This window comes from Pungitius pungitius, chromosome 9 (genome assembly GCF_949316345.1).
Source record: "Pungitius pungitius chromosome 9, fPunPun2.1, whole genome shotgun sequence".
Classification (NCBI taxonomy): Eukaryota; Metazoa; Chordata; class Actinopteri; order Perciformes; family Gasterosteidae; genus Pungitius; species Pungitius pungitius.
The window spans coordinates 15,226,849-15,251,049 of NC_084908.1; the positions used below are offsets into that span (position 1 = coordinate 15,226,849).

At 45.0% G+C, this 24,201-nt stretch overlaps 1 protein-coding gene and 1 long non-coding RNA gene across 4 annotated transcripts in view; one reads left to right on the forward strand and one right to left on the reverse strand.

Moving 5' to 3' along the window:
• Positions 1 to 24,201, forward strand: part of LOC134132717 (uncharacterized) — a 127,155-nt gene that overhangs the window by 58,302 nt on the left and 44,652 nt on the right. The window lies entirely within an intron of this gene.
• bnc2 (basonuclin zinc finger protein 2) overlaps positions 6,846 to 24,201 on the reverse strand; it is a 138,948-nt gene continuing 121,592 nt past the window's right edge. For 2 of the 3 annotated variants that reach the window (XM_037471050.2, XM_037471049.2), the window contains exons 5-6: positions 18,142 to 20,552; positions 6,846 to 11,865 (exon numbers count right to left, since the gene is read on the reverse strand). In XM_037471050.2, coding sequence (XP_037326947.2) covers positions 11,037 to 11,865; positions 18,142 to 20,552 — 3,240 coding nt within the window. In that variant the 3' untranslated portion in view covers positions 6,846 to 11,036. Of the gene's footprint in view, positions 11,866 to 12,900; positions 12,975 to 18,141; positions 20,553 to 24,201 lie in introns of all 3 variants that reach the window. The other variant, XM_037471051.2, reaches the window with a different exon arrangement.

Below are 24,201 nucleotides of genomic sequence, written 5' to 3' on the forward strand. Positions count from 1 at the left end.
TTTATTGAGGCTTAGCGGTTGGCGTTCAGAGTGTGCATGTGTGATGAAGTGTGTGTGTGTGTGTGTGTGTGTGTGTGTGTGTGTGTGTGTGTGTGGAGGGATTGGTGAGTGGTGAAGGGGTCATCCCTCTAACAATCCACCCGTCCCAGTTAATTTGGACGGCACCCCGAGGGTTTGACAGTGAAGAGGCAAGACTTTGCAGCGCCCCTCGATGGAGTCCTTACGACGTGAGCCCAGCAGAGCACTCGCATAGCTTCTCGCACGAAAATCCACTTTTCTCTTGCCGTGGCGGTAACAGTCACCAGGTGAAATTAAATTTGACAGAGCTGCAGTTATCTTACAATGGCACACCTACTCTGTGTTACACTATGGGCAACGTGATCAAATCATGTAGCGCCTAATACCACAGTCTGTCTGCATCCAATTGGTAAGTGTACCGCAAACTAATAGGACGTGGATGTGTTACCTTGAGTCGCGGTGCTCTTGGAGCAGAAAGTGCGCACCGCAATCTTGATTCCTTCGGGTTTCCCAAGCTTCAGTTTCAGACGCGCACTTCAAAGTCCCTCTAATGAGTGGAAAAACACGGCAGACTCCTGCACGACATTAAAGGGTGCCATTTTTTCTTTTCTCTTTTTTTCCTTTGTGCGTGTGTTGTTGCGCCGTTGTATTTCACAAGCTTTCCCTTCCAAATGTTAACAACTCATTTTCACCTCCAGCGCAAACAAACAGTGAAGTTTCACCCATTGTAGCCAGTATCAAAGGCAACATTTGTTTGCAATAAAATGCTGGTTTGATAGAGCTCCAACACAGATTTCTGTGCTCAAAACACCGCGCCAACATTTTTATGCCATAGAAATCCAAAAAAGGGGAGAAAAGGCTGGAAGAAAAAGAAGGCAATATATAAAGCACGAACTGACAGACAAACTGCACGTAACATAGTTCAGTTTTTATATAATTGCAAACGCTTTGTTCTTGCTGCTGTCATCTTTTCAGATGTGCTATCTTTTTCGTTTTGAACCGGCACCGCGTTGTTTGGAGAACCTGTTCCCTATTAAAAGCATATCGAGTTTTGGGACATGCTTCCAAGCCTCCGTAACGGATACGGAGAATCGATAAGAGCATGACAAGGCTGTGACAGAATGACCCCCCCCCCCCACCCCCAACCAACCCTCCCCGCTCCTCTCTCCCCTAAAAGGATTGCCGTGTGACAAAGGGGTCTCGCTCCTATCCAGGACGGATCACATTATCTGCCGGGTGGCATAAGTGGTCATTAACCCTCTGGTGACACCGTGGGCAGAGGCTCTGTGGCCGAACAGACCGTTTGATTCAAACCGTAATCAGATCCACAGCCACAGCCCGTTTAAATACACCAAAATTAAAATTAAATCTGGAGGCTCTGTTAGTGTTTTGTTTCTGCTACAAGCCCCCTTTTTGACGGACAGTCCCTGGCCTCGTCGGGATCCGTTTCTCCTCGCGGTCTCCGTCGCCTGAGCCGCATTTAGCTCCCTCAGCATCAGCACCGATTCCATTTAGGGGTAAAAATGTAAAAATTCTCACTCTACTTATTCCCAGGTGGTGTTTTGCGAGGGGGAAAAAAAGAGAGGAATAGTTCAGCAAGACGCACACACACACACACACACCGAGAGACGGAGGGGATAAAAATGATCAGTGGGGTTTGTTCAGGTTCAAGATGCATTGTGTCTGTTGGCAGCTTGTTGGGCCAACATTGTTTGACGTTCTGCCCCTAGTGCGTTTGTGAGCCTTTGAGGGCTTTATGGCTCGGTGTGACTCTGCCGCCAATAGGTTCCAGATGCCGCCGGTGTGGGAACCGGGGAGCGGAGCGAGCGGGGAGACGGGGGGAGATGGGGGGAGATGGGGGGGGGGAAGAAGCATAACCAGGTGTGACCCATTGCAATCTGGGATGTCGTCCATGGATATTCAGACTTGTATGCATGGGTGTGTTGGAAGAAACGGTGGGATGCAATGCGTTCCCGATGTGACGCTGGTCAGAAAGAAACAGACAGGTAGACTCATACACAAAAACACATACTTTCATAAGCAACTCCCATGTTTCTTTACTCCTGCAAGTAGCCCGTGCAGCGACCCTCTGCCAAGGCACGGAGTTCATGCTCTTGAGTGTCTGTTGTTCAGCACATTTGCTGCTGGCACCGTTGAGGTCCAACACATGGCAGCACTCTTTAAGAGTTCAAGCCCGGCGTCGGGGCTCCGAACCGGACCTGCCAGCGCCACAGTGGCCTGCTGTAAGGGAAAATTGTCAGCGGGACCTTTTGAGGTCCCAAACCACAAGCACTGATAAATGGCTGCATTTCTCTCCCGCAATTACCTTCAATCCAGGGTCCCTTTTTCCAAGGGGCCAGGAAGGAAACGGCGCAGAGCAGCTACAAAGCGTAACTGGTAACTAAACACAACAGAAAGGCTCTGAACCCTTGTTAAATGAAGTATGCTTCTGCTGTGTGTGATTTAAAAATAAAGATGGGGTGGGAGGAGGTGGAGTCGAGTTCAGCCAATGTGTTTTTCATTTGAGAAAAAGGTCAAATATACTGGACTCGACATTTGTCTTTTTTTTATTTTTATTATTACTGTGTGTATCATTGTGGTCACAACATACAGTGTACACAAAATACAAGAGCAGTGATTTGAAGAATACTGAATTCTGAAAACGGAACACTTTGCCCAGTTAAAATACGAAAGAGAGATTGAGAGTAAAGCAATAAATGCGTGTGTTTTCTGACATAATTACCGCACAGCTGTTGGAACATATGTGCAAAGTATTGTATTGCAACACCGTCACCTTTGTGTTAAATATTTTTTCTTCTGACGCAAATTGCTAAACCTTGGTGAATTCACAATAATGGAACTAAAGTATGTAATTAACGTCGTGAGCCTCGAAACCACATGCATTATGAAATCGCTGCAGGATGCTACGGAAAGAAAAACTTTTCCTCAAAAACAGTACCTGCTAGTGCTCTCCTTAGTGCTGCTGCTGTGTCCATAATCCTTTCCTCTTCAATCCATCACCTGCTAAATAAACACAGGCCACCCCCCACCTGTGTCTGACCGAGAGGGGGCGAGGGCCCCCGTTAACCCGCTCGCACAGGCCGCCGACTCGGGCTTCCCCTCCTCCCCCCCCCCCCCCCACGCCTCGCCGCTCGGATTATTTCCACGGAGGCGGGTGACTCTCTTGTGTCACTGATAAGAGCGCGGTAGGGTGGCGGCAAGAGGGTCAAGCCACAAGGGGAATGAATAAAAAACACTGACCAAAAAAAAAAATATCCTTATCCCCTGGAAATAGTACTTTTCCCCCCCCCAAAAAAACTTCTTCACCGTGGCGCAGGGCTTATTACACTGATAGAAATTCCGCTCCCTCCTCGCCAGCCTGGCCCCGGGTACGCGAGGGGCCACATCTCAAGCTAATTTACAAAGATCCCGAATTATTCTCTTATCTTGGGCTTTAAAGGTTGTAAGGTTGATTAACAAGGCTCTGTCCTGTTTATCAGTTTTGGGGGGGGGGCTGGGTGTGGAAAATAGCCTGCGATAAGTGCGCAGACCATTAAACATTCTATTTCCCCTAATATTTGTCGGCAACCATCTGCCTAACTGATCTCCCTTCACTTTAATTAAAAGGGATTCCCGTCTTGTTGGGGTCATTATGTGCTGGCGGACGCCAGGAGAGGAGTTTGTGATGAGTTCAGCGTTCCCTCTGTCCCTGGGTTGCCAGAGGGCTTTTTTTTTTTTTTTTTTTTTTCAGCCTCTCCTCCAACCTCGTCGGAGTTAACCCCTTCCCACCCTGCTGCACTTACACCGTGTTATTCAGCGGGTGGAAGCAAACTATAGAAACTTGGTGAGTCCAACCATTTTAAAAGGGATCTAGCGAGTGCTGGTGCAACCTCTCACCCCCCCCCCCCCCCCCACCAGGGCAGTGGAAAGATATTCACACTATCTCCCTCAACTCCGGGGCCCGAGACCTCTGGCTGTAATGGTTTGATTTGCCCAACGCTAGTTGGATCGATCCAGCTGTTTACAGTTTCTCCCTCTCTCATCCCTTTTGTCTTTTTTCTAATTTAGTGTTCCCAAACCATGGACAGGGGTCTGAGTCTGTCTGCTGTGCTTGCATCTTTGCACTCCTCCCCACTCTCCATCACTGTCCATTGATGTTTTCCCCCCTCTCTTTCTTTTCCTCCTCTTCCTCTCTCCTTCCTTGGTTGGTCTTGGAAAAAGAGCTGCATGCCTCCACACTTCTGGACAAGACTGATGGCTCGTCAATAGCATTAGCCAGCATTGCAGGCCTCACTGGTGTAGAACCAAATCAATAAGAGCCAGTAAAAAGTTGTGTATGTGTATGGGGGTCCGTCCTGGCCGAGGCTCATGTTACCACAGATGAGTTTTTATAAGAATAACGGAGTGACCATCTATTTTATTTTCCTTTGAATTCACGTTTCATGAGCAATGCACGAGCATTTAATAAGGGCTCTTTTAGTATAATTATGAACTGCACCCATCAAAATGTTCAAAGAAGTGTCTCTATTAAGTGATACATTAAACAAGAATATTTAAATTTTACAGTTCTTATTTAAAGTAGTGGAATATAAGTCTTTACTGCTCTTTCCCTCTAAAATATGGAAAATGTGCCTTTAGTTATTGTTTGCATTTACAATCAGTGAGTCCTCAATTAAAATAGATATTTATTTTCAATGCAGTGACGATGGTGGTTGGTTTGTGAGTATGTTTAAGGGATTTTTATAGATTTCACCTGTTAGAAGAAAACGAAATACAAAGATCTCCTTCATGAATTAGAGTATACTAAATATAATTCACCCACAGAATTTGGTTTGACAAATATCTCTCTCTTTGTGTATGTGTGTGTGTGTGTGTGTGTGTGTGTGTGTATACACTGTATATATGGCTATGTACTGTATGTTGCTAGCTAAGAGAATGACAGCAGCTTGTTTTGCTTCTCTCAAAAAAATAACAAATTAACAAAATAACCAACAAATGAGAGTATCTTGACTGTACCATGTGTGTTTAATTATACAGGCGTTTTCATTTTCAAGACTTTATTTTTCTTCCAACCCCTACTGGTTGACATTTGGAACTAACCTCCGGCCACTATGTGTAGACCTCTACAGCCAAAAGGCTTTCACAAGCACTATTGACTTTGGTTGGGATTTCTAAGATAACCTTTGTAAAACGAAGACACGTCTCAGTCGCTTGTGTGTGGCTGCTGCGTCCTCTTTTGTCTCTTATACACCGTACTCTCCACTAAAGGTGAAGGTGAATGAGCGCTAGTGATTTGTCTTTTTCTCTGGTTTACAAAACTCAAACTACAAATGTCATGTGTTATTGTAAGTCAACCAGACTAAACTCTGACATGTTGGTCCAATTTTTCTTCGTTTACGTCAAAAAAACCCACATCACAAAAAATTACATTTAACGCCAGAAAACCATTGATGCCTCAGACTCTTGAATTGACTGACTGAGGTCAGACAGACAGATGGACATCTTTGCCCCGTTCACCCCCCCCCCCCCCCCCCACACACACACTCTCCTCTCCCCCTGGTGGCACCCTTTCCCGTTGTGACACAACAAAGCTCGGCCTGTCTGTCCGTCCGTTTGTCCGTACGCGCACACGCCGCGAAGAGCGCTGCTCCTCAAAGGTCAGCCGAGGGCTGCCGCGTGCTCGGCGGGGCCAATCGATGGCTGGACGTCATCTCAGCGGCGGACATCGCCCACCGCCTCCCTGGTGGGGGGTCGTCGCCAAGAAAGGGAGTGTGTGTGTGTGTGTGTGTGTTTTGAAGATGGGTGGGTGAGGATTTCTGTGAAAAGTGGGGTGAGTATCTTTTACCAATCCTGCTTATGATAAATAGCATATAGCACTATTATTCTAAAATTTAGTTTGTGCGTGTGCACGTGCGTGTGCATGTTTTGCGCCGTTATCAACAATGACAGGGTCAAGGAAGTGGTGTGTGACAAAGAGGAATGGTGTCAAATTCAAGGTCAATAAGGCCTGTGTCACTCCTTCCCTTTCACAGAGGGGAGGAGGCATTATGTTCCCGTTGGTTACCAGAGCAAACACGACGTCCCTGCTGGAGCTCATATCAATTTGTAATTCGACCCCCCCGGTCACAGCAAATGATGTCAGCGCGGGTCGCTGTTGCAAAGTGTCCCTGCGTTTGTCCGTCGTCGTCGTCGATCTCTGTCAGCGGCGTTTTGTTCTTCTATTGTTTCCCTTTGTTGTTTTCCTGTTGACTGACGTTAATATTTATAAATGTTAATATACTTCAGAATTCAAATTGTTGTTGTCAAAATGTTTTGCTGGATCTATAAAGGGAGGAAAGAGTTGTTCATTTCAAATGGCATGTTCTGTGCTTTTATATATATATATATATATATATATATTGTTTTAAGTATATTTTCTCTCATAACCTCTAATGTTACTTAATAACCCTTAAATAAGGGTGTTTAATTTAATTCCCGCATATGATGCTGCATGTCCTTTGTTTCCCTCGGTCAGTGACCATCTTACTAATTTGCCAAGACCAGCAGCACCTTGTCCTCATGCCAGTGCATCTTTTAATAACTCTATTAATCTAATCGTCCACTAATTGGTCAAGATAGCCTTTTCCCTTGTGATTTTTATCACAGAGCAATTAAGAGCCCGGTAAAAACCTGCTGAAAACTGTGTCTTGTTAAAATGGCTTGATTGACACATTGTTTCGGGGCTCTGCATTTTTTTTTCTACATTAAGGAGCAGCCTGTCTTTTCAATCTCCCCTCATAAAATTAAATATAAATACAGAATTAGAAAAAAATTGCAATGACAAAATGTCAGTGACTGATAAATCTTTAATATAAAAATTGTACAAGAATTCTGATACAAATTACAAGAGGTATTTGGACAAAATATGAATAAAATTCCATTTACATCCCAAAACCCTTATGCATTTTATGCAAAAACCATAGACAGTTATAATACAGGAACAAATACAAGAAAGGCAAAAAAAAAGAAATAAAAGAAAGAAACAAGTCTTTTAAAAAGAGGACAATTTTTTTCGTCCTGTCTGCAAATGGGAAACACCTGTTCAGGGACATACAGTATTCATGAGGCTTCCAAATCACCATTTCGTTCTTTGCAGTGCGACGATGTAGCCATGCAACGCTGTCGAGTGCCAGTGCACCAGTGTTAAATGAAAATACACCAGGTCTTCAAGCTTATTTATACCTATAAGACTGTAAAATATAATCGGCACAATGGAAAACATAAAATGAATTAATTCTTGATATTTCACAGGTTCCAGTTCAAATTAATGAGGGTATATATGTATGTTTGAGGACATTTCACACAGAGACTGCAGCATCTGTACAAATATGCGTAATATGTATTTTTCTTCCATCTGCAGCTTTCTTGTGACGTCCCATCGCGCATTTGAATCCCGCTTTGTTTCCGTGAGCTACATTAACTGGAAGGTTTTGCACGGGGCGTCACCTCTCATCCTCTCGCCGCTTAACCCCACGGCGCTCACTCGATCTGTGACGCCAACCAAACGGACCGCGAATAACAGGTTAGCCCGCTCCAGCCGCTGTGTGTGCTGCGTGGAATTACAGAATAATTGATGCCCGTCGCTCTGATCAAATATTAAAGATTCACTCCAGCGGTCGCGGGCAGCGGGGCGCTCTGAGTGACGCGACCCCCGCGGCCCGGTCGCTAGGCAGCACAACGCACCTGGGCCCATGCGCTCCCCCCCCCCCGCGTACCTCTCTTTCTCCCCTGCCTTGTTGAGTGAATGCCACACAGGCTCCAGGCAGACCGCTTTCCGAGCCCGATCCCTTTCCAGCGTCCCTCGCTCCCTTTCTTCCTCCCAGAGGTTTGCCTGTTCTTAGCTCTGTTTTCAGCCATTGGCTCTGCTGGCTTCCAACCGACAACCATGCGGGACCCGTAAGGAGCCCGTCGGAGGAGGGTTTTCTCTCGTATTCAGTTTTTTTTCGGCCTGGCACACACCCGACTACAATCTGAGGTTGTGCAGTGTCGTCTTCAGGTAAAAGTCTGCGGTAATGATTCGGACGGATATTTGATTAAAATGATAATAATAAAGGCTTTACATTCCTGACGCGGTGCTCGCTCACACCGTTCTCCATAATATGATATTAGCTTTCTATGTAGTGGTAGCTGTATTTTTGTAGTTGTATTTCCTGTGGCTAGTGTACTCCTCTCCTCCACCAGTAGAGGTTAACAAGTCATCTGGTTCCTGTCATCTTTCTGGCCTGTAAGTAGGAACAAAGTGTGAGTGTGTACCACTCTCCTCTGTGTGCGTGTGTACGGTTGTGTGTTAGAGAGACAGCTGTCAGCAGGGTTCCTGGACTCACACTTTTTCTCTGTCGCAGCGAGGGCCGGGAGGATTGAATGAATGAAGGAATGAGGCGGCAAGTCGCCTCAGTGAAACCCCCTCCTGGGAGAAGGCAGGCGTTCCCGTGCTCAATTTTCCCTTCACTTGGGACAAACAGGCAATTACCCATCCCTTTTTCTCCTATGCCGTGGCCGTCCGGTGAACTTAAGCATACAGTATTAGCGCGCGTCCCTGTAGGAGCGGCGCTGTGGGGTGTGGAGGTGGTAAGTGAGCGGCCGGGTTGAAGAAATGGCTAAGGCGGCCGTTAAGTGACTGCGTTCGGACCGACAAAGAGAGAATCACCAGTGACCCTGAATAAGAATAAGCACGCGTAGAAAGGGAATAGACCAATTGGATTCAACTGAAATGAAGGGGTCAGAATGAAATGTTCCGAGCACACAGTGTCTCTCCTTCTTTTCCTTTTTCTGTCCGTGTCACCGTCTCGTCAGCATCCTTGGAGCCTGGCAGTGTAACGAAGTGACAAGTGAGTTATTAGACAGAAGAAGCCGGGATGGCAGGGACGCCTCCAGGTAACGGAGAAGCAGCACATTTTTAATGATCGTTGCTGTCATCCTTTCCTCCCTAGTCAGCCTTCCCCCTCCGCAACCTTTCCATCAGCATCAGCTCTCTTTTTTGTTCCCTTTTTCTCTCAGAAGAGACGACTGAAAACTGCATGTGTCATAAGGGTGGAATCTTAAAAAAAAATGAGGACATGAAATATTTTACTAGAATAGGTCATGTCTGTATTGCAAAATGGCTTAAGTATGAAATGAATGGAACTCAACACTATTATGGATGTAAGGTGTTAATACTGTACAGCACACCACATAACACTGCATATTTTCCCCTCTGTGTGTAGCACCAGTCAAGTAAGAGAAGATCTCCATGTATAGTAACACAACGCATCGCTAATACATTGATAAATGAGTCAAACTAAGGAACAATCTCTTATTTTTTGTCTTTTTACAAAAAATATTCTCATACTGGACAAAAACATCTCAATGAAGATACATCACCCGCCAATAAATACCCCTTCCCTCGGCTACTTTGCCCTGTTACTGGAAATATTTGTACCGTAAGACAGTCATGGACATGTTCAAAATGTCTGCAAACAGCAGCCAGGAAAATGGCAACATTTTTTCAAAAAGTACATTTCTAGCCGACACTCAGCAATGACAACCGATACCGAAAATATTACAGCAAAAGATTTAAGACTGAAGTGCATCGTATGAATCCAATGGGGCATGAATTTAAGCAAACACCTTTTGTTGTGGTCACAGTTGAAAGACGATTCTGATCTTTTTCTCTTTTTGTGAGATTTCTTGCACAGATAACTTTGTTTTGACAATGTCACAATAATGTCGTGCTTTTACACAGATTTCCCCACTTCACCTCCTGAAGTATTCATCGGGACCATAACTGGCAACCATACACACATTTTACGAAAAGAGGAGCAAAGACTTTTATCAATGCTTAACTCCCGTGTGTTTGTGAAAGAGCAGTTTGTGTTCAGTCACACTTGGATTGGATTTGAATACTTGGGCAGATCTCAGATTTAGACCGTTAAAACGTATTCTGTCGTTCTGTGTTTGAAACCGAACACGTGCAAACAGAAACTGGCACATGTTGAAGGTATTGTCATTTACCTTTGCACTGTAGCCATCTATGACCCAGAATGACACCTAAACTCACCATTGCAAAAGTCCTCATTATAATAATATTACACATCCCCTTGTATAGATGCAAAGTGCAAAAAATGAATTTGTATACTAAAGCTCATAAACATAACAGACAAAAAAAAAAGAAATACAGAGAATGATATCAGTGTAGGAGCCTAAAAAAGCATGCCGGCAACCTCTGAATATCTAACAAGTAGATAAAACAAGTCACATGATATTCTTTTTTTTCCTAGGACTCAGTTTAAAATGTGTCTTTGAAGCTAACATAAATGAGTCAAGCTAGTAAGATGCTACCTCTTTCTTGCCTATAGCTGGAAGTATTGTACTGGACTGTAACATAAAACCATAACGAGAGAGAGAAAAGAAGCAAACAACCATCAACACAACTCTTTTACACCAAAAGCCTCTTGGGACGTTATTTACAGATGAAGCTGTCATGCTTTTGTAACGGGTTCATTTAAAAGCTATCATTACACAAATACAACGAGTAGGTTTTCTTTTTTCTTTTTTTTTTCTTCTTTTTCTCAGTACTATCAATTCTGCAGGCAAAGTCACAAATAAGAGTTTGAGTAGATTCTTTGGAGGTTGGCATGAAAACAAAAGTGGGGAGAAGTCTGAAAAGGAAACGGATGGACTAGTTTTATGAAAAAAGAAAAGAAAAAAAAGACTGGAGTTTTGTTATAAAGCAAACTCCATGCGCAAGAGCGTCTTCCTTTTCTTCCAAAGAAGGAAAAGTCAAAGGTCACAATAATAAACTGTATTTAGAGTCGATGAATTTTCTAGAGGGACAATGTCTTGCAATGACTTTCAGAGGACGGGCAGTAGGCATACAGGCGTTTAGCTTGTATTTGATGGCCCTGGGCTGGGATTAACAGCTAATTTGAGGAAGAATAAGGATGAGACGTGAAAAGAGGAGTGCGGCCGAGTGACAGCAGGGTGGAGTAGCAGGTCATTCTCTAGTCTATCATTGTGGAGAAGGGCATGTTTTTATGGAGGTTGGGGTTCTGAGAGTGTCGGTTACGGCTGCGCACAGAGCTGAACAACATGTTGCATCCGGGGATTTTGCACTTGTGCATCTCGCGCAGGTGCACAGTCTTGTAGTGCACGCGCAGGGTTCCTTTGTTGCTGTACATTTTGTGGCAGATGTTGCAGAGGATCCCACTGCTGCCACCGTTACTGCCCCCGGTGGGCGAAAAGAGGAATGGTGAAGAGGAAGGTTCAAACCCCTCACCGCGCCTTTCACCTCTTAGTTCTCTAGTCTCATCCCGATGCCGTCCTTCCGCCTGCCCCTCGGCACCTTGGGAGTAGTCCTCCCCCTCGCTGTCGCCGTCATCCTCTTCTCCCTCCTCCTCCTCCTCCCCCTCCTCCAAGTCATCCAACAGGATGCCTTCGTCGCTGCCCTCGTCTGACTCGTGTGAGGAGTGGACACTGCTGCTGGATTGAACACTGGATGTGGTGCTCAGGTCCAGCACCATGTAGTCGTCTGGCTGCCCCCGGGAGAAGCCGTTGGTGTGGGGTTTTTTACGGTTGTGGTTGAGAGGGTGGTGGGGGTACTCACTGCTCATCAGGGAACGGGCACTGTGGTTCAGGCCAGTGGGCCGGAGGCTGCCGCCCCCGATGCCCATCCCGGCGTACGGGTCCAAGCCCATGTGGTGCCCGGCGTAGATCTTGGCCAGTAACTCGGCTCGCAGGTCCTTGGGCAGTGGCGGGAGTTGGGGGTCCAGGACAATGTCGTCCAGCTCTTTGGTCAGCAGTTTGCGGTGCAGGTTGATGTTGGAGCTGTGCCTGTGGGGGGAGACATGGTCGTAAATCAGAAGGCTCGCGTGCGTGAGGAATTTAGATCACCTCTTAAATACAAAATGGAAATACGTGTTTCTGTTCTTCCTCGTTTCCAATCGTAATTCTATGAAATGGTACCTGGCTGCAAAGGCTACACTATTTAAGAATAATGTCACACTATTGTTGCTAAACTGTGCACACGGACAGATGCACGGAAACAGAAATTAAACCTGCATCTCTTCTCAGAAAAGCGTTGCACATGGAGCGAGCATCCTGCTAGTGTTTACCGCTGTCAGCATGTCTGCACTGCACAGCCCTCAAATCCAATAGACTGACTCAATTAAATACTCCACCATATTGAATGGGAGTTTATCAATTGATTCGAGCTGTGGTAATGTGATAATCGAGGGGAACTGGATAGCATATTAGCACTAGGCCCCGACAGCATTATTGCATTCATTCCCTATTGGAGGTGGCTTAATCGAGCACCCCAATGAACATGTCTTTATGCAGCGCTGGATTTAATTAAGATGGGCATTTTTCCCAAACACAAGGCTAACTGTATCACACAATGTACTACAGCTGATGAAAGTAACCGCCATGCTTAAGCCAAGATACAATTAGTGACCATTTCAGTTAGTAAACAAAGCCATGCTGCAAGATGCAAGGTGAAATGAGCTTACAAAGTCCACAAAATCCCCTTTTTTGCCTGAATTCCACAGTTACCAAGTAGGGCTGAAAAAAAGATGACCCACCGCACACATAACAAAACAACCGCATAACACAGAAGCAAAACTTAAGCAGCTAAATACCTGCGTCAGGTATGACATAAACACAGCCCATTCCTCTCATATCGGGTACTGACATCAAATATGAATAAAATATATGCAAACACTCTGGCCCTTTTTAACGCGAGGGGTTTCCATGCAGGGAGGGCACAACTGTGTCAAACAAATTTTAAAAAAGAAATAAAAATAAAAAATAACAATCACCCATAGCAGGATGGGCAAAAATGGAGTCACAATGGATAGTAGAGCTTACCAGCAGTGGCAGGGTTGATGCAGTCAAAAAGGGTCCCTTTCCTTTAATTATTTACTTCCCTATCCGACATTGTCCTGCAAGAGGTAGAAATACATTCATTTGAGGGACCCTTTTCTGTGAACCAGGCAACCAGGAACCCGTCCACTCAAGCATCGTCAGCATTGAGGAGAAAGAGCGTGGCAAATGGATCGGACGTGGCTGTCACTGCATGGGTGTGTATGCACACACATGCTCAAAAAGGTTTACAAATCCTTTGTTCTCTTTTTGTCCTTTTCATGAGTACAGTTGCTCCCAAATGGTGTGAACTTATGGCTAAAACATGGAAGTCGTTATTCAATATCTGTGGGGCTGCAACCGTGCCTTGTCGAACACATGTGTGATCGCTTGGCCGTAAGTGTTTTGAAATAGTCTGAAATGTGCTGTAGTCAGTGATCAGTATCTAAGGATTGGGGGGGGGGAGTACCAAACAGGATGCAGGGCCACAGATTAGCTCGGTTAATCCTGAAGCTGATGATGCTCAGGTAGGCAGGTCCTTTGCAACATGTCTCCATCTCTATAACAACACCTTCTCACTGCTAATAAGCTCTAAGTTAGCCATGTCTATGTCAGTTTTAGATATTATAGTTAAACATGCTAAATATCATGCAGTAAGTAGTCTGCTCTAAAGCCATCTTACTCTGACACGTACACAATAGTATTAGAATATTACAACAATGCCTATGTAAATAATACACATATTTACTGTACAGGTTTATGGAAAAAAATAGAAAAAAGGCATTTCATGATATAATATTTGCAACCATTTGTAAATTATTTAATATCAAGAGATGAGAAGAAGAGCCCAGTTTACGAACATTTTCATAAACATTACTATTTAACTCCTGTGTTGGCAAAACCTCCCTGACCTAAAAATCCTAAAGATGTCTGAATCCATTTACAGTGGGCATAATGCACTTGTCCCGTCATTTATCAGATTTAGACTTTATGTCCCCCCCCCCGTCCCCCCCCTCCTTCTCTCCCCCTCTGCACGCTGTATCTTTCCTCCCCCGAACCCGACTCCTGAGCTCCCGCATCCCCTCCCTCTGCCCTCTGCCATCTCCATCTCTACCGCTCCGTTGGCCCGTAATGTGGCTGGCAAACCAATTTGACTGTCTCATCTTTGCCCAAAAGACGGGGGAGGCCTCCAGAGGGCCTCTTTCTGACTGTGCAGAGGAGGGAGAGCGAGAGTGTGTCCGTCCCAACCGGCGTTAATCATCTTTAAGTTTGTCTGATGGCCCTCAACCATTGTTGTTTTTTTGTCTCTCTGTGTGTGTGTGTGTGTGTGTGTGTGTGTGTGTGTGTTTATATGACTCATAATGTGTAAATGAGATGGAAAGCTGAGTGTTGTTAAACTGACACCAGTGGTTCTTTGTCTTTCCTGTCATTTGGGGTGTGTTACGAGGTTTTAAGTGGGAGGAAAAGAGTTTTAGTAACATTTATCACTCTCTGTCAACGCTCAGCAGCACAGGCTGCAAACAATGATTTAGGGATCCTAATCTCCAGATATAAATGAGTGCAGAGTAACATAACATAAAAAAAATCCCTTTCATGTCCTAGAATTCTAATTGATGGCGTTATAAATCTACAGATTAAATGATCCCTCAAAATACAGTGCAAAGAAACAGTCATAAAATAAAGGGATGTTATATCATTCCCTGCATTTTAATCAACCGATATTTTGATCCGGGGTGCGTGGCTTTTGCTTCCATATTCTCTCTATGAGCAGCAGGCCCTTCGTTGATAAGAGACAAACGGAAAGCTAATTGTGAAGCAGTGGAGCCGAGCCCACGTGCCGTGAGGGGACCGAGGGGAAGGAAGGAAGGAAGGAAGGGAGACGGGGAGGGGAAGGAGAGACTCTCCGACATAATTAACCTTCACTCTCTCTGCAGCGGCCCATGCAGAGCTCCTCGCCGTAGTGACGGAGGAGCGAGTGTTAGAAGAGAGGAGCAAGACATGCAGATGAAAAATAAACTAGAAAAATAAGGCAAGTGTCTTCAAAGGTTTAAAGGGAAATATGAATAACGAGGCCAATAGCGGTGATGATTGGCTGGTACGCGTGTCTACCCAGCAGTTAATCACGCAGCTTCTTCCACGCTTCTGCCGACGCTGCTCGCTCCCCACAATAAATATGCAATCATTTACCGCCGGGCGGCTGGCAGCTTGGAGGCTGGGAGAAAACACCCCGGCGCAAAACCACACACGCCCACATTCTCTCGCGTTGGTCCGTTTCACACTACACAACAAAACCATTACATGCTCAAGGGCACATTAAATCCTTTATCCTTTCCTGCATCTCTCCGTGTGAGTTTGAACAGTCTGCATGTGAACTAATGTTTGTTTATTTGCGTGAAATCCTACAGTCTCCTAAATTGGGCGGGAATCCGAAGGGAGCGAACACTGGCGATACTTTTGTTGCCGTGGCAGCAACATTGTTTTTCTCAGTAGATCAAATGACCTCGCCGCCTTTTTCTTTTTTACTTTGATACGAGGGCTTTTGATGGCGGTGTCGGGTGGCGTGTTTACGTGCCTTTTCACTCGGTCAATGGGCTAATCAGATATGCAGAGGTGCTTGGACTTTCATGTGGCTGGATGTCAACAGCTCTGTTTGGGAGTATTCGAGAAGAGGAAACCAGGCTTTGTTGCATATTAAAATACTGCTTGGGCATATATTATTCTAATAATAATGATAAATAACCACAGGGTTACCTTTCTCTTTTTAAAAGGAAATGTGGTTGTTTTTATTTATAAAGAGGATTACATTGTGTTGACTGTGTTCTTTTTCTTTGTGTCTTAGGTGACAGAGCAGCTTGTGTGTCAATTCTGAAAAACCCTGTGTAAAGTTAAATCAACATTTAAGTTTGACTTATCTAATTTAATGTACGTTCTGAACAACATTTTGTGCAAATGTCTTTCTTCACACACTGCAATCTTATGTGCGCTTGTGAAAATCATTGAATTATATTCCAGTTTTATTGCAGCCATTACACTCAAAGATGCCTTATGTTGTCATGCCAGGGACAAAGGTGACATGAGCCCGGGTTGTGTATTGACTTGTCTCAAAGCTCCTCAATCTTTGTAATGCTCTTCTTCCTGCTTCTCTGCTCCCTGTTTGAACCAGCGGCACAGTAATATGTCCCATATGCCATCAGGAATGTATCCCCCCAGAGAGAAAAGTATGTAAACATTAGTTGGCTTAGGTGACCCAGAGCTATATCTTAACCCCCCCCCCCCCCCCCCCTCCTCTCAAAGATGCTTCAATTGTCCCTCTTAGCTACAAAGTGGTCTCTATTTCCCAAACGTTCTGCCTCTTAATGTGTTTGATTTGCATTTACACACTGGTGTTTTATCATGGAGTCAGTTTGTCACACACACACACACACACACACACAAACATCCAGATTAATACAGGAAGAGAGGGAGCGTACAAAGAGTTAAGCCGTTTCTCGGTGTGATATAGCATATTTTTCAACTGTAAATGACTCCTCTCACCACTGGCTTTGATACCAAACGCCTGCTTGCATATTTTTGAAAATACACTTTCCTCCCACCTCTTCTTTTCTGACGATTATTTGGCAACCTCATTTATTTTAGAGACACATTCCCCGAGTGGTCTGGTGGTCAGGATTACCGATTCCAGGGTAAAGGGACTTTGTTACATAACTGAACAAAGAACGTATAATCTGTGGAAATTTAACTGTCCGAATTACGGTATCAATCTTTGAACCGATACGACTCTGATCAATATTTGCTGATTAACAATGGAGCTGGATTGTGGAGTATTTAGCTTTAGCTGCTATCTACCATTGAATTATTTTCTCACGTTAAAGTCCAATCAACAACTCTTTGACAGCATTAAGGGAATAATCACAAAGAGATAAGGTAGATGAAAGAGCAAATAGGTTTCTATATCATCCTTTTGTATGTGCATGCTTGTGTGTGTGTGTGTGTGTGTGTTTGTGTTTTGCATCTGCATGTGTGTCTATGTGCATACACATGTTACACGGCAGGTCGGGCATCCTTTGCTCTTAAAGATGTCAAAAGAAGGCACTAGTAAACCGGAGGCCGTTCACCACACTGAGGCGGCGGTGCCTGCTATAATAACCCCTCCTGTCATCTTGCTGCTGTCGGCACAGTTGCGTCAGGTGAGCAGCAGGGTTTCACCTTCACTAATGTTACCTTGTCTCCTGTTCCCCTCCCACATCCCTTCTAATAGAGTCACCTAACAGAATCCCCCGCTTCCCTTTACATGCTGTTAATGAACAAACCGTAGTAGGAACAGATGCCACCAAAACAACAAATGTAATCAAAGGCTCGGGGTGGAAAAGGAGCCGTTTGTGTGGAAGACTTGTTTCCCAATTGTAACTAAGGAGTATGTTAATGTCCCTTTACTTAAAAAGCATCCCCTGTCACAGATGTTGCAAGATTAAAAAAACGTTATGACTATAAGAGATGTTTAAAACTCGAAAGGATACTTTTTTACTATCTATGGAAACTATTGAGAAATTCTACATGTTAACCATGTCTGAACGTTATAGCATTATAGCACTTAAAAGTGCTCCCATGGTGTCGAGTGGTGTGTAACCCCTAAGGAGCCCGTGCTCCCCCAGGGCAACCTGCTGCCACTCCTGCTGCATATACTCTGTATATATTCTGCACAGTGAGTGTGTCGGACTGATATGTGCTAACAAGCTCAGGTGAATAGAGCTAGCCTCACCTCCTAATGCGCTAATACATGCAGTGGTTTGACAGACCGCTGTCTGTTAATATATGCGCCTCCACCTCTCTATCGCAGGGTGAGGTAGTGAGGGCAGGTAAACAACACACTGCAGCTGCAGGGTGGATGGGTACTGCCTCGTGTGTGTGTGTGTGTGTGTGTGACTGTTTTTAATCCTGACACCCTACTCTTCTGAACTCTAACTTGACAAGGAGCAGATGTCCCGAAAACATTTTTTTAGTGTTGCATTAGCTGACAGATGTTAAGTGATATCTTATCCACCTAAATACCGTACAGTATGGTATTACTGTAGCTACATCTTGTTTTTTTTAACATGAAGTGGAAAGTCCCATCTTTCACAAACATGCTAGTCTCCGTTGATGACTTTAAAGAAACAACTATTTCCCTCTAAAATGTAGGCATTTCTATTGAACCTACCTGCAAAACCGTTGTGTAAGTGTAAAAGTGGTTGATTTTCTTGCACTGACCTGTCTCGGCTCCGCCGTGAAGGGAAGGCAGCGTTGCAGCCAGCCACAGTGCATACATGCATCTCTTTGAGGTGCACGTTCTTGTAGTGCAGTTTCATGCTGTAAGAACTCTTGAAGCTTTTCTTACACACATAGCAAATCTTGGGGTCAGGACTTGAGCATGGATCTTCCTCTGGTGATTGAGAAGAAGGGAATTTGGGCGGACTGGCACCGTAGCCCATTGAGGAGATGAAGCTCTCGTGTAGAGCAGCCATGCTTGCAGCAGCAGCAGCCGCCGCCATTCCCCCGTTATAGAGGCCATACTGGCTCATGCAGAACATGTCGTAAGTTGGATCATTGAGCTCTTCCTTGATCCTTATAGGTGGCTGGTGAGGAGAGGGCGAGGAATGACCCTTGCCTTCCATTTCCTTTCTGAATTGGGCCTCCTCACAACCCTCATCATCTTGTTCCTTGTCCAGGCACCTTCCACTCCGGCTGTGTTTTCGCTGTTCATCCACATCTATCAGCTCATCGCGGTAGAACATCTTGGAATCTGAGGTTTCGGATTCGTTCTCAAAGTCTCTTTCATGGTCCTGGTCCTCGGAGGTGAAGCTGCCCATACAACGAAGCTCACCAGAGCCTTGAAGATCATTTCCACCCCTGCTTTCACTACCAGTCCCTTCCCTGCATTCATCTTCACTCTGTCTCATCATTCCTCTCATAGCTAGACCGGGACTCATCTCATCCTGGGAAGGGGATTGTTGCCCACTACCACCACTGTGGTTTCCAGTACCACTGCCACTGTTGTTGTTGCTGTTACAGTTACCATTCATTTTGACATTGTTGTGTAGAAGCGTTGAGTGATGGTGGTGATTATGGTGGATGTCATCGTCGTCGTCATCTTTGTCGTCATAGTCCTCGGCTACGTCAATCACTTCCTTTTCGATCTTCACTGGCATGCTGGATTTGCGAGGCTTCTTTTTGGGCGTGGGCTCACTGAGGCCAGTGTTGTGGTCGTGATTGGCATTATGTACGGGCAAGCGGTGGGACATGGGTCCTACCTCTGACATATGGACATTATTGTGTGAAACCCCTGCACTAGACAGGAGATGTTGTTGGTGTTGGTCCATCAGGGAGGTACTGTTGGTGGTTGTGGGCAGGATGGGGCTGGTGGGCAGTGATACCGGAGGACTGACCAGGTCCGCTGGGGACAGTAGTGTGCGGTAGAACGGGGGCACTGGCTGGACAGGCTGCACTGACTTCAGGGATGGGAACAACAGTGGGCTTTGCAGCGGGGACTGAAGCATGGGGTCCACCGGTGGAGTTGTGAAGCCCAGTGGTGGCCTTCCAGGGCTGGTGAGGGTAAAGCCACCATTCTTGCTGCTAGAGATGACAGGTGTACCAGAGGTTGAACGGATGAGGTCCTTGTCACGGTTGTTGCGCAGCATGGGCATGTGCAACCGCGGGTTGGGATTAGCACTGTGGCGGTTGCGGCTGCGTAGTGAGCTGAAGACCATATTGCAGCCCTCGATGGTGCAACGGTGTTTGATCTTCAAGTGTACAGCGTTATAATGTATCTTAAGGGTACCTTTATCATAAAAGGTTTTGCCACAAGAATTGCAGCACACACGACCCTTGCGTGAGGTGGATCCCATGCGGCGCATGCGATGCATTTTGGAGGAAAAGGAAGCATGGCTGATGCTTTTCGAATGCTCGTCCTTTACAAAATGATGGTGGACTGGGTGGTGAACTTGGTGGTCACTTAAACTGTTGGATTGCTGAGGTTGATTTTGGGACTGCTGTTGGCCCTGCTGCTGTTGGAGCTGCGTCTGCTGCTGCTGTTGCTGCTGTTGTTGAGCCTGCTGGGTGGAAGGGGTCGGTGAGATGGGCGATGCCCTGTGATTGGGCTCTGTTTTCGGTTCAATGTTGTTCATGGGTCCCATTGCTCCGCGACTAGGGCTCTGGCCTGTGCGGAAGGGTGACAGGGAGACTTCTGACTCACTGGTGTCCACTTGTTCCCCTTGGTTTGGCAAGCTGGGCTCCCGGAGGCGGAGAGCAGATGGCTCCATCGGCAGGCCATTTGGGGGCAAGCCGAGCATGGGGGCAGAGACTGGGTTGATGTATTGGAAGGGAAGGAGGAAGGCTAAGCTGTTGGGGATATTCTCAAAATGGTGAATGCTGGATGGGCTGCTGTTTTCCAGTTGCGTCAGGATCCCTGGGCTGCGGGACCTGTTGTTGCTTTCAATGAATGTTCTAATCCCGGAGTCTGTTTTGGAGGAGGGAACTGTAACTGCCTGCCCTTCCTTCTCCTGAATGGCCATCAGTTCTACAATGGACTTGGTCTCACCAAAGCGCAGAAACTGCTGCAGGGTGATGATCTCTTCTTCTCGGGACATGATGGTCCAGCGGTCCAGCACCTTGCCTGCAGCATCCTAGATGCACCAGAAGAGACAAGAGAATACAAAATGCAACCATTATTGATTGTGCATAATCAGTTTGGTCAAAAGAGGGCAAGCTCTCCTGCACATGAAAATTGTAATCCTTCCGGAGGGATGGAACTTTGTCAAAAATCCCCTTTTTCCTACAAATAAACCCTGAGAATGTGGTCGACAGGTGATGACTAAATCCAAGAGAAATATATCGAAAACACTGTTGGGTGGTTAGAAGCTTTTTATTACTCGCAATATTGTGGGGATATTAATCTGAGAGACAAAACAGCTTTGTAAAAATGTTAACTCTTGCTAGGACTCCCTCTGTAAATAAACTGCACCTAGGGATACACATACACAATTGTGTGAGCTAGAGAAGGTATGGTAGAAATAATAGCATAATTAATGCAGGCCATTAATCGCACTTTGGTTGTCAGGCATTTTTCTGTGTTCTCCGTGTCTAAAGCAGTAAAATACTTGAGGGAGGATGGGACTGTAGGTAATTTCCTATGACTTTTTTCCAGTTTCCATCCTAGAAGACCATAGGTAATCCGTTGGGACACAACCATATTCCAAATAAAGCATTTTACTTCGGGACGTGTATCAACGGCTGTACAAAGGAAGTTTAGAATCCTTGCAAATTTGCACATTGTCAAACATGATGAAATAGCAAAGGTGTGTTGGGAAACAATATTGGCACTGTCTTTTTTTTTTGTAGTTGAACAACTATGTTTGAGCCAGTTCATTTTGTCCTCTCGTACAAACACACTTTGCAGAATTATGACGGAAAGCTTAACAACAGTCCAACTGCAGTAACTTTTGCTCTTGTTACATAATGTTTTACACTGTGGATTTTTGCGAGAAGAGGATAGAAATCCCGAGAAGACCAGACAGCGAGACGTAGTGTAAATACTTCACACGCAGGTTCCCGGGGAACCAGGCTTGGGTGATATCAAGGGAATAAGGCAAGCGGTGGCGATTAGTCACAGGGAAACACTTCATATGTGCTCCTAGCTACTGCCATCTATAAAAGATAAATGGCAACTCTGGTGTGGAATAAAAAGCTGTAAAAACCAACATCACAAAGCACAAAGGGTCTGTAAGGAGAAAACAGAAGATAAATGTTTAAAGAGAGGCAGTGAGGGAGGGAGGGAGTGCAGGAGAGACACGGAGGAAGAGAAGCAGAAAAACCCAAGTGTTTTCATATCATGCCCTCACATATACTGGAGAAATAGATTCTTCTGAGACGAAACATCAATAGTCACTGGGGTATTTGTTCTTAAATATACATTAGAAAACATTTTATACTTTCATTCTGTGTGCGCTCTGCAGTTTTTGCCTGGAGGTATGACTTTAAATTCTAGCCTGGGCACTATTATTTTATACCGCATGGCCATGTGGGCATTACTTCTTCCATTTGAATTAATTGAAATGAAAAAAATTAAAGCAGATTAAAATGTGAATCTTTAAATAGATCCACACCCAAGGCCTTAAGTAAAATTCTAAAGAAAAGTCTTAATGTTTTGTAGTGACGAAAAAGGGTTAATTTGTGAGTGTGTGTAATACATGAAAAAACAGTACACTTAGGAATTCTAGAATTGCAACACGAACAATTCTAAATGCAATTTAATTGTATTATCCTTATAAAAAGTGTCTCTTATTAGTACTGAATAGTAATAGAGTACTTTTGGTTCAAAGGTAGGCCACAGTTAATTAAGTTTGAGCCAGTGTAAGTCATAACAATTTCTTATCTGCCACCTCTTTTTGTTTCTGATTTAATTGAGACATTTCTGAGAACCACAAGCTGACAAAATGGAGGTCATTTTAATGGTAATTCCGTTAATAAATATGAGGGATTAGTTATGACCTATAAGTTGAGGTTCTGATTATACTAAATTATACTAAATAAAACTAAATTACACTAAAATCTCGCTTCAACTAACTTGCGGTCATCTAGCCGCGTGCGTCTCACTTACCGACAGAATCAAACAGGGCTCGGGACATTTATTCCATCCTGTACCAGTCCTAACTCGTGCCTCCACTTGTGAAGTCAAGCAAAAGCCAAAAAATCTGTGACACAGGCCCAACTGCAACCTATTAGTGTAAGGAAGGGTCAGCAGTTCTGCACCGTACCCCGTCTGAGAGGAGGCCATCGACGCGCCCCTTGTTCACTGGTCAATTGGGTCGGGCTCAGAGCACGGACTAGGCACAAATCTCTAAAACAATGTAAAAGTTCAACTATATTTTGAAACATACATTTATTGTATTCCAGCCCCCCAAAAATGTGTTGACACACTTGCAGAGAAACGCCCTTTAGTCCTTACTACAGTACGTCTCACAAGTTCGCCTCCCTGCATTAGCGTTGCTGTGAGAGAAACAAATATGCCATTAGAAGCCCTTTTACAAGTAGGCACTCATCTCCCAATTAGCTTAATGTGGCCCTCTTTCCCCTATATTTTCCAAGCGTGCCCCACCTCTTCTTGTACACTCCCTCCAGTAAAATCTCATTAATCCACCCCTCCCCCATCCCCCCCAGTGCTATGACATATTAGTCTGTCATTATGCATCCCATAGTCCTTTAAACAATACAGCTAAACCTCTGTTTGCCAGGTTAATGACTATTAGCCAATAATTACAGCGGAGAGACGATGGAGTACCCACTTTATCCGGTGGACAGCCTGCTGCTGTTAGTTTATTTTATCTCCCTGCATCCATGTCTCTCAGAATTAATCTAGCAGCGGCTGTATTTATTCATCTCTCTACCGCTGCGATGAATTCTTAATTCACGGCCGTCTCTAATACGGTGGTGCTGGATGTTGTGTAGTGGGTGTGTGTAGCCGGGTATCTGCCTTGCAAATTGCTGACAATGAGGATGAGCAAATGATGGCCTTGTCATGGGCCAGGGCACCACTGTCAGTTAAAACAAATCAGGCAATTATGCAATTAGTACTGAGGGTTGTGCGCTGGGCTGTATTAAGAGCCGGGGTGTGCAGCGTTGTTAGGTGTTATGGCGTGCATAAGGGATTAACAGCTTAACACGTATATATGCTTTTCAAATATCCTCACCTATCATACTCAAGGATATGTATGTATTTATTTGGAAAGCACTGGAGAGAAATGCAAAGGGCACACGCTTTATGAAAAAGAAGGATGGTTGCTATAAATATCTATCTATAAATATCTTCAGTAGATCGAGTGGGAGATTGTGTCATATATCGCCTCTGATGTTTACATTTCCGTGTTAACATGTGTGCAGTCTGTGTAGGGTGATGCTACACTGGTAACACATTAACATAAGGGCAACTGGAACGACCGTAAGACGGTATCGCTTGCAATTGGATAGATCGGTTCTCACAATGGCAAAGTGAACCATGGGAACCACATTGATTCACCAATCACCTTTCAGTGAATGCGATCTCCACAAAGCCTCCAGGGAATCCCCATTGATCCACAGTCCTGCTTTCAGATCCAGTTCCTTAAAAAAAACCTGCTCTATCCCTGTGTTCGCCACTTCAAGGGAGGTTAAGCAGAAGTTCCTTGTGATCTGAGAAGGTCTTGAACCTTGGTGCTTCCTTTTCCATATTCTGTTTCTCTCCCCACCCCATCTCGGGGCTGTATGAATAATGCAGAGGGTCTAGTGGCGAGGGGTGCC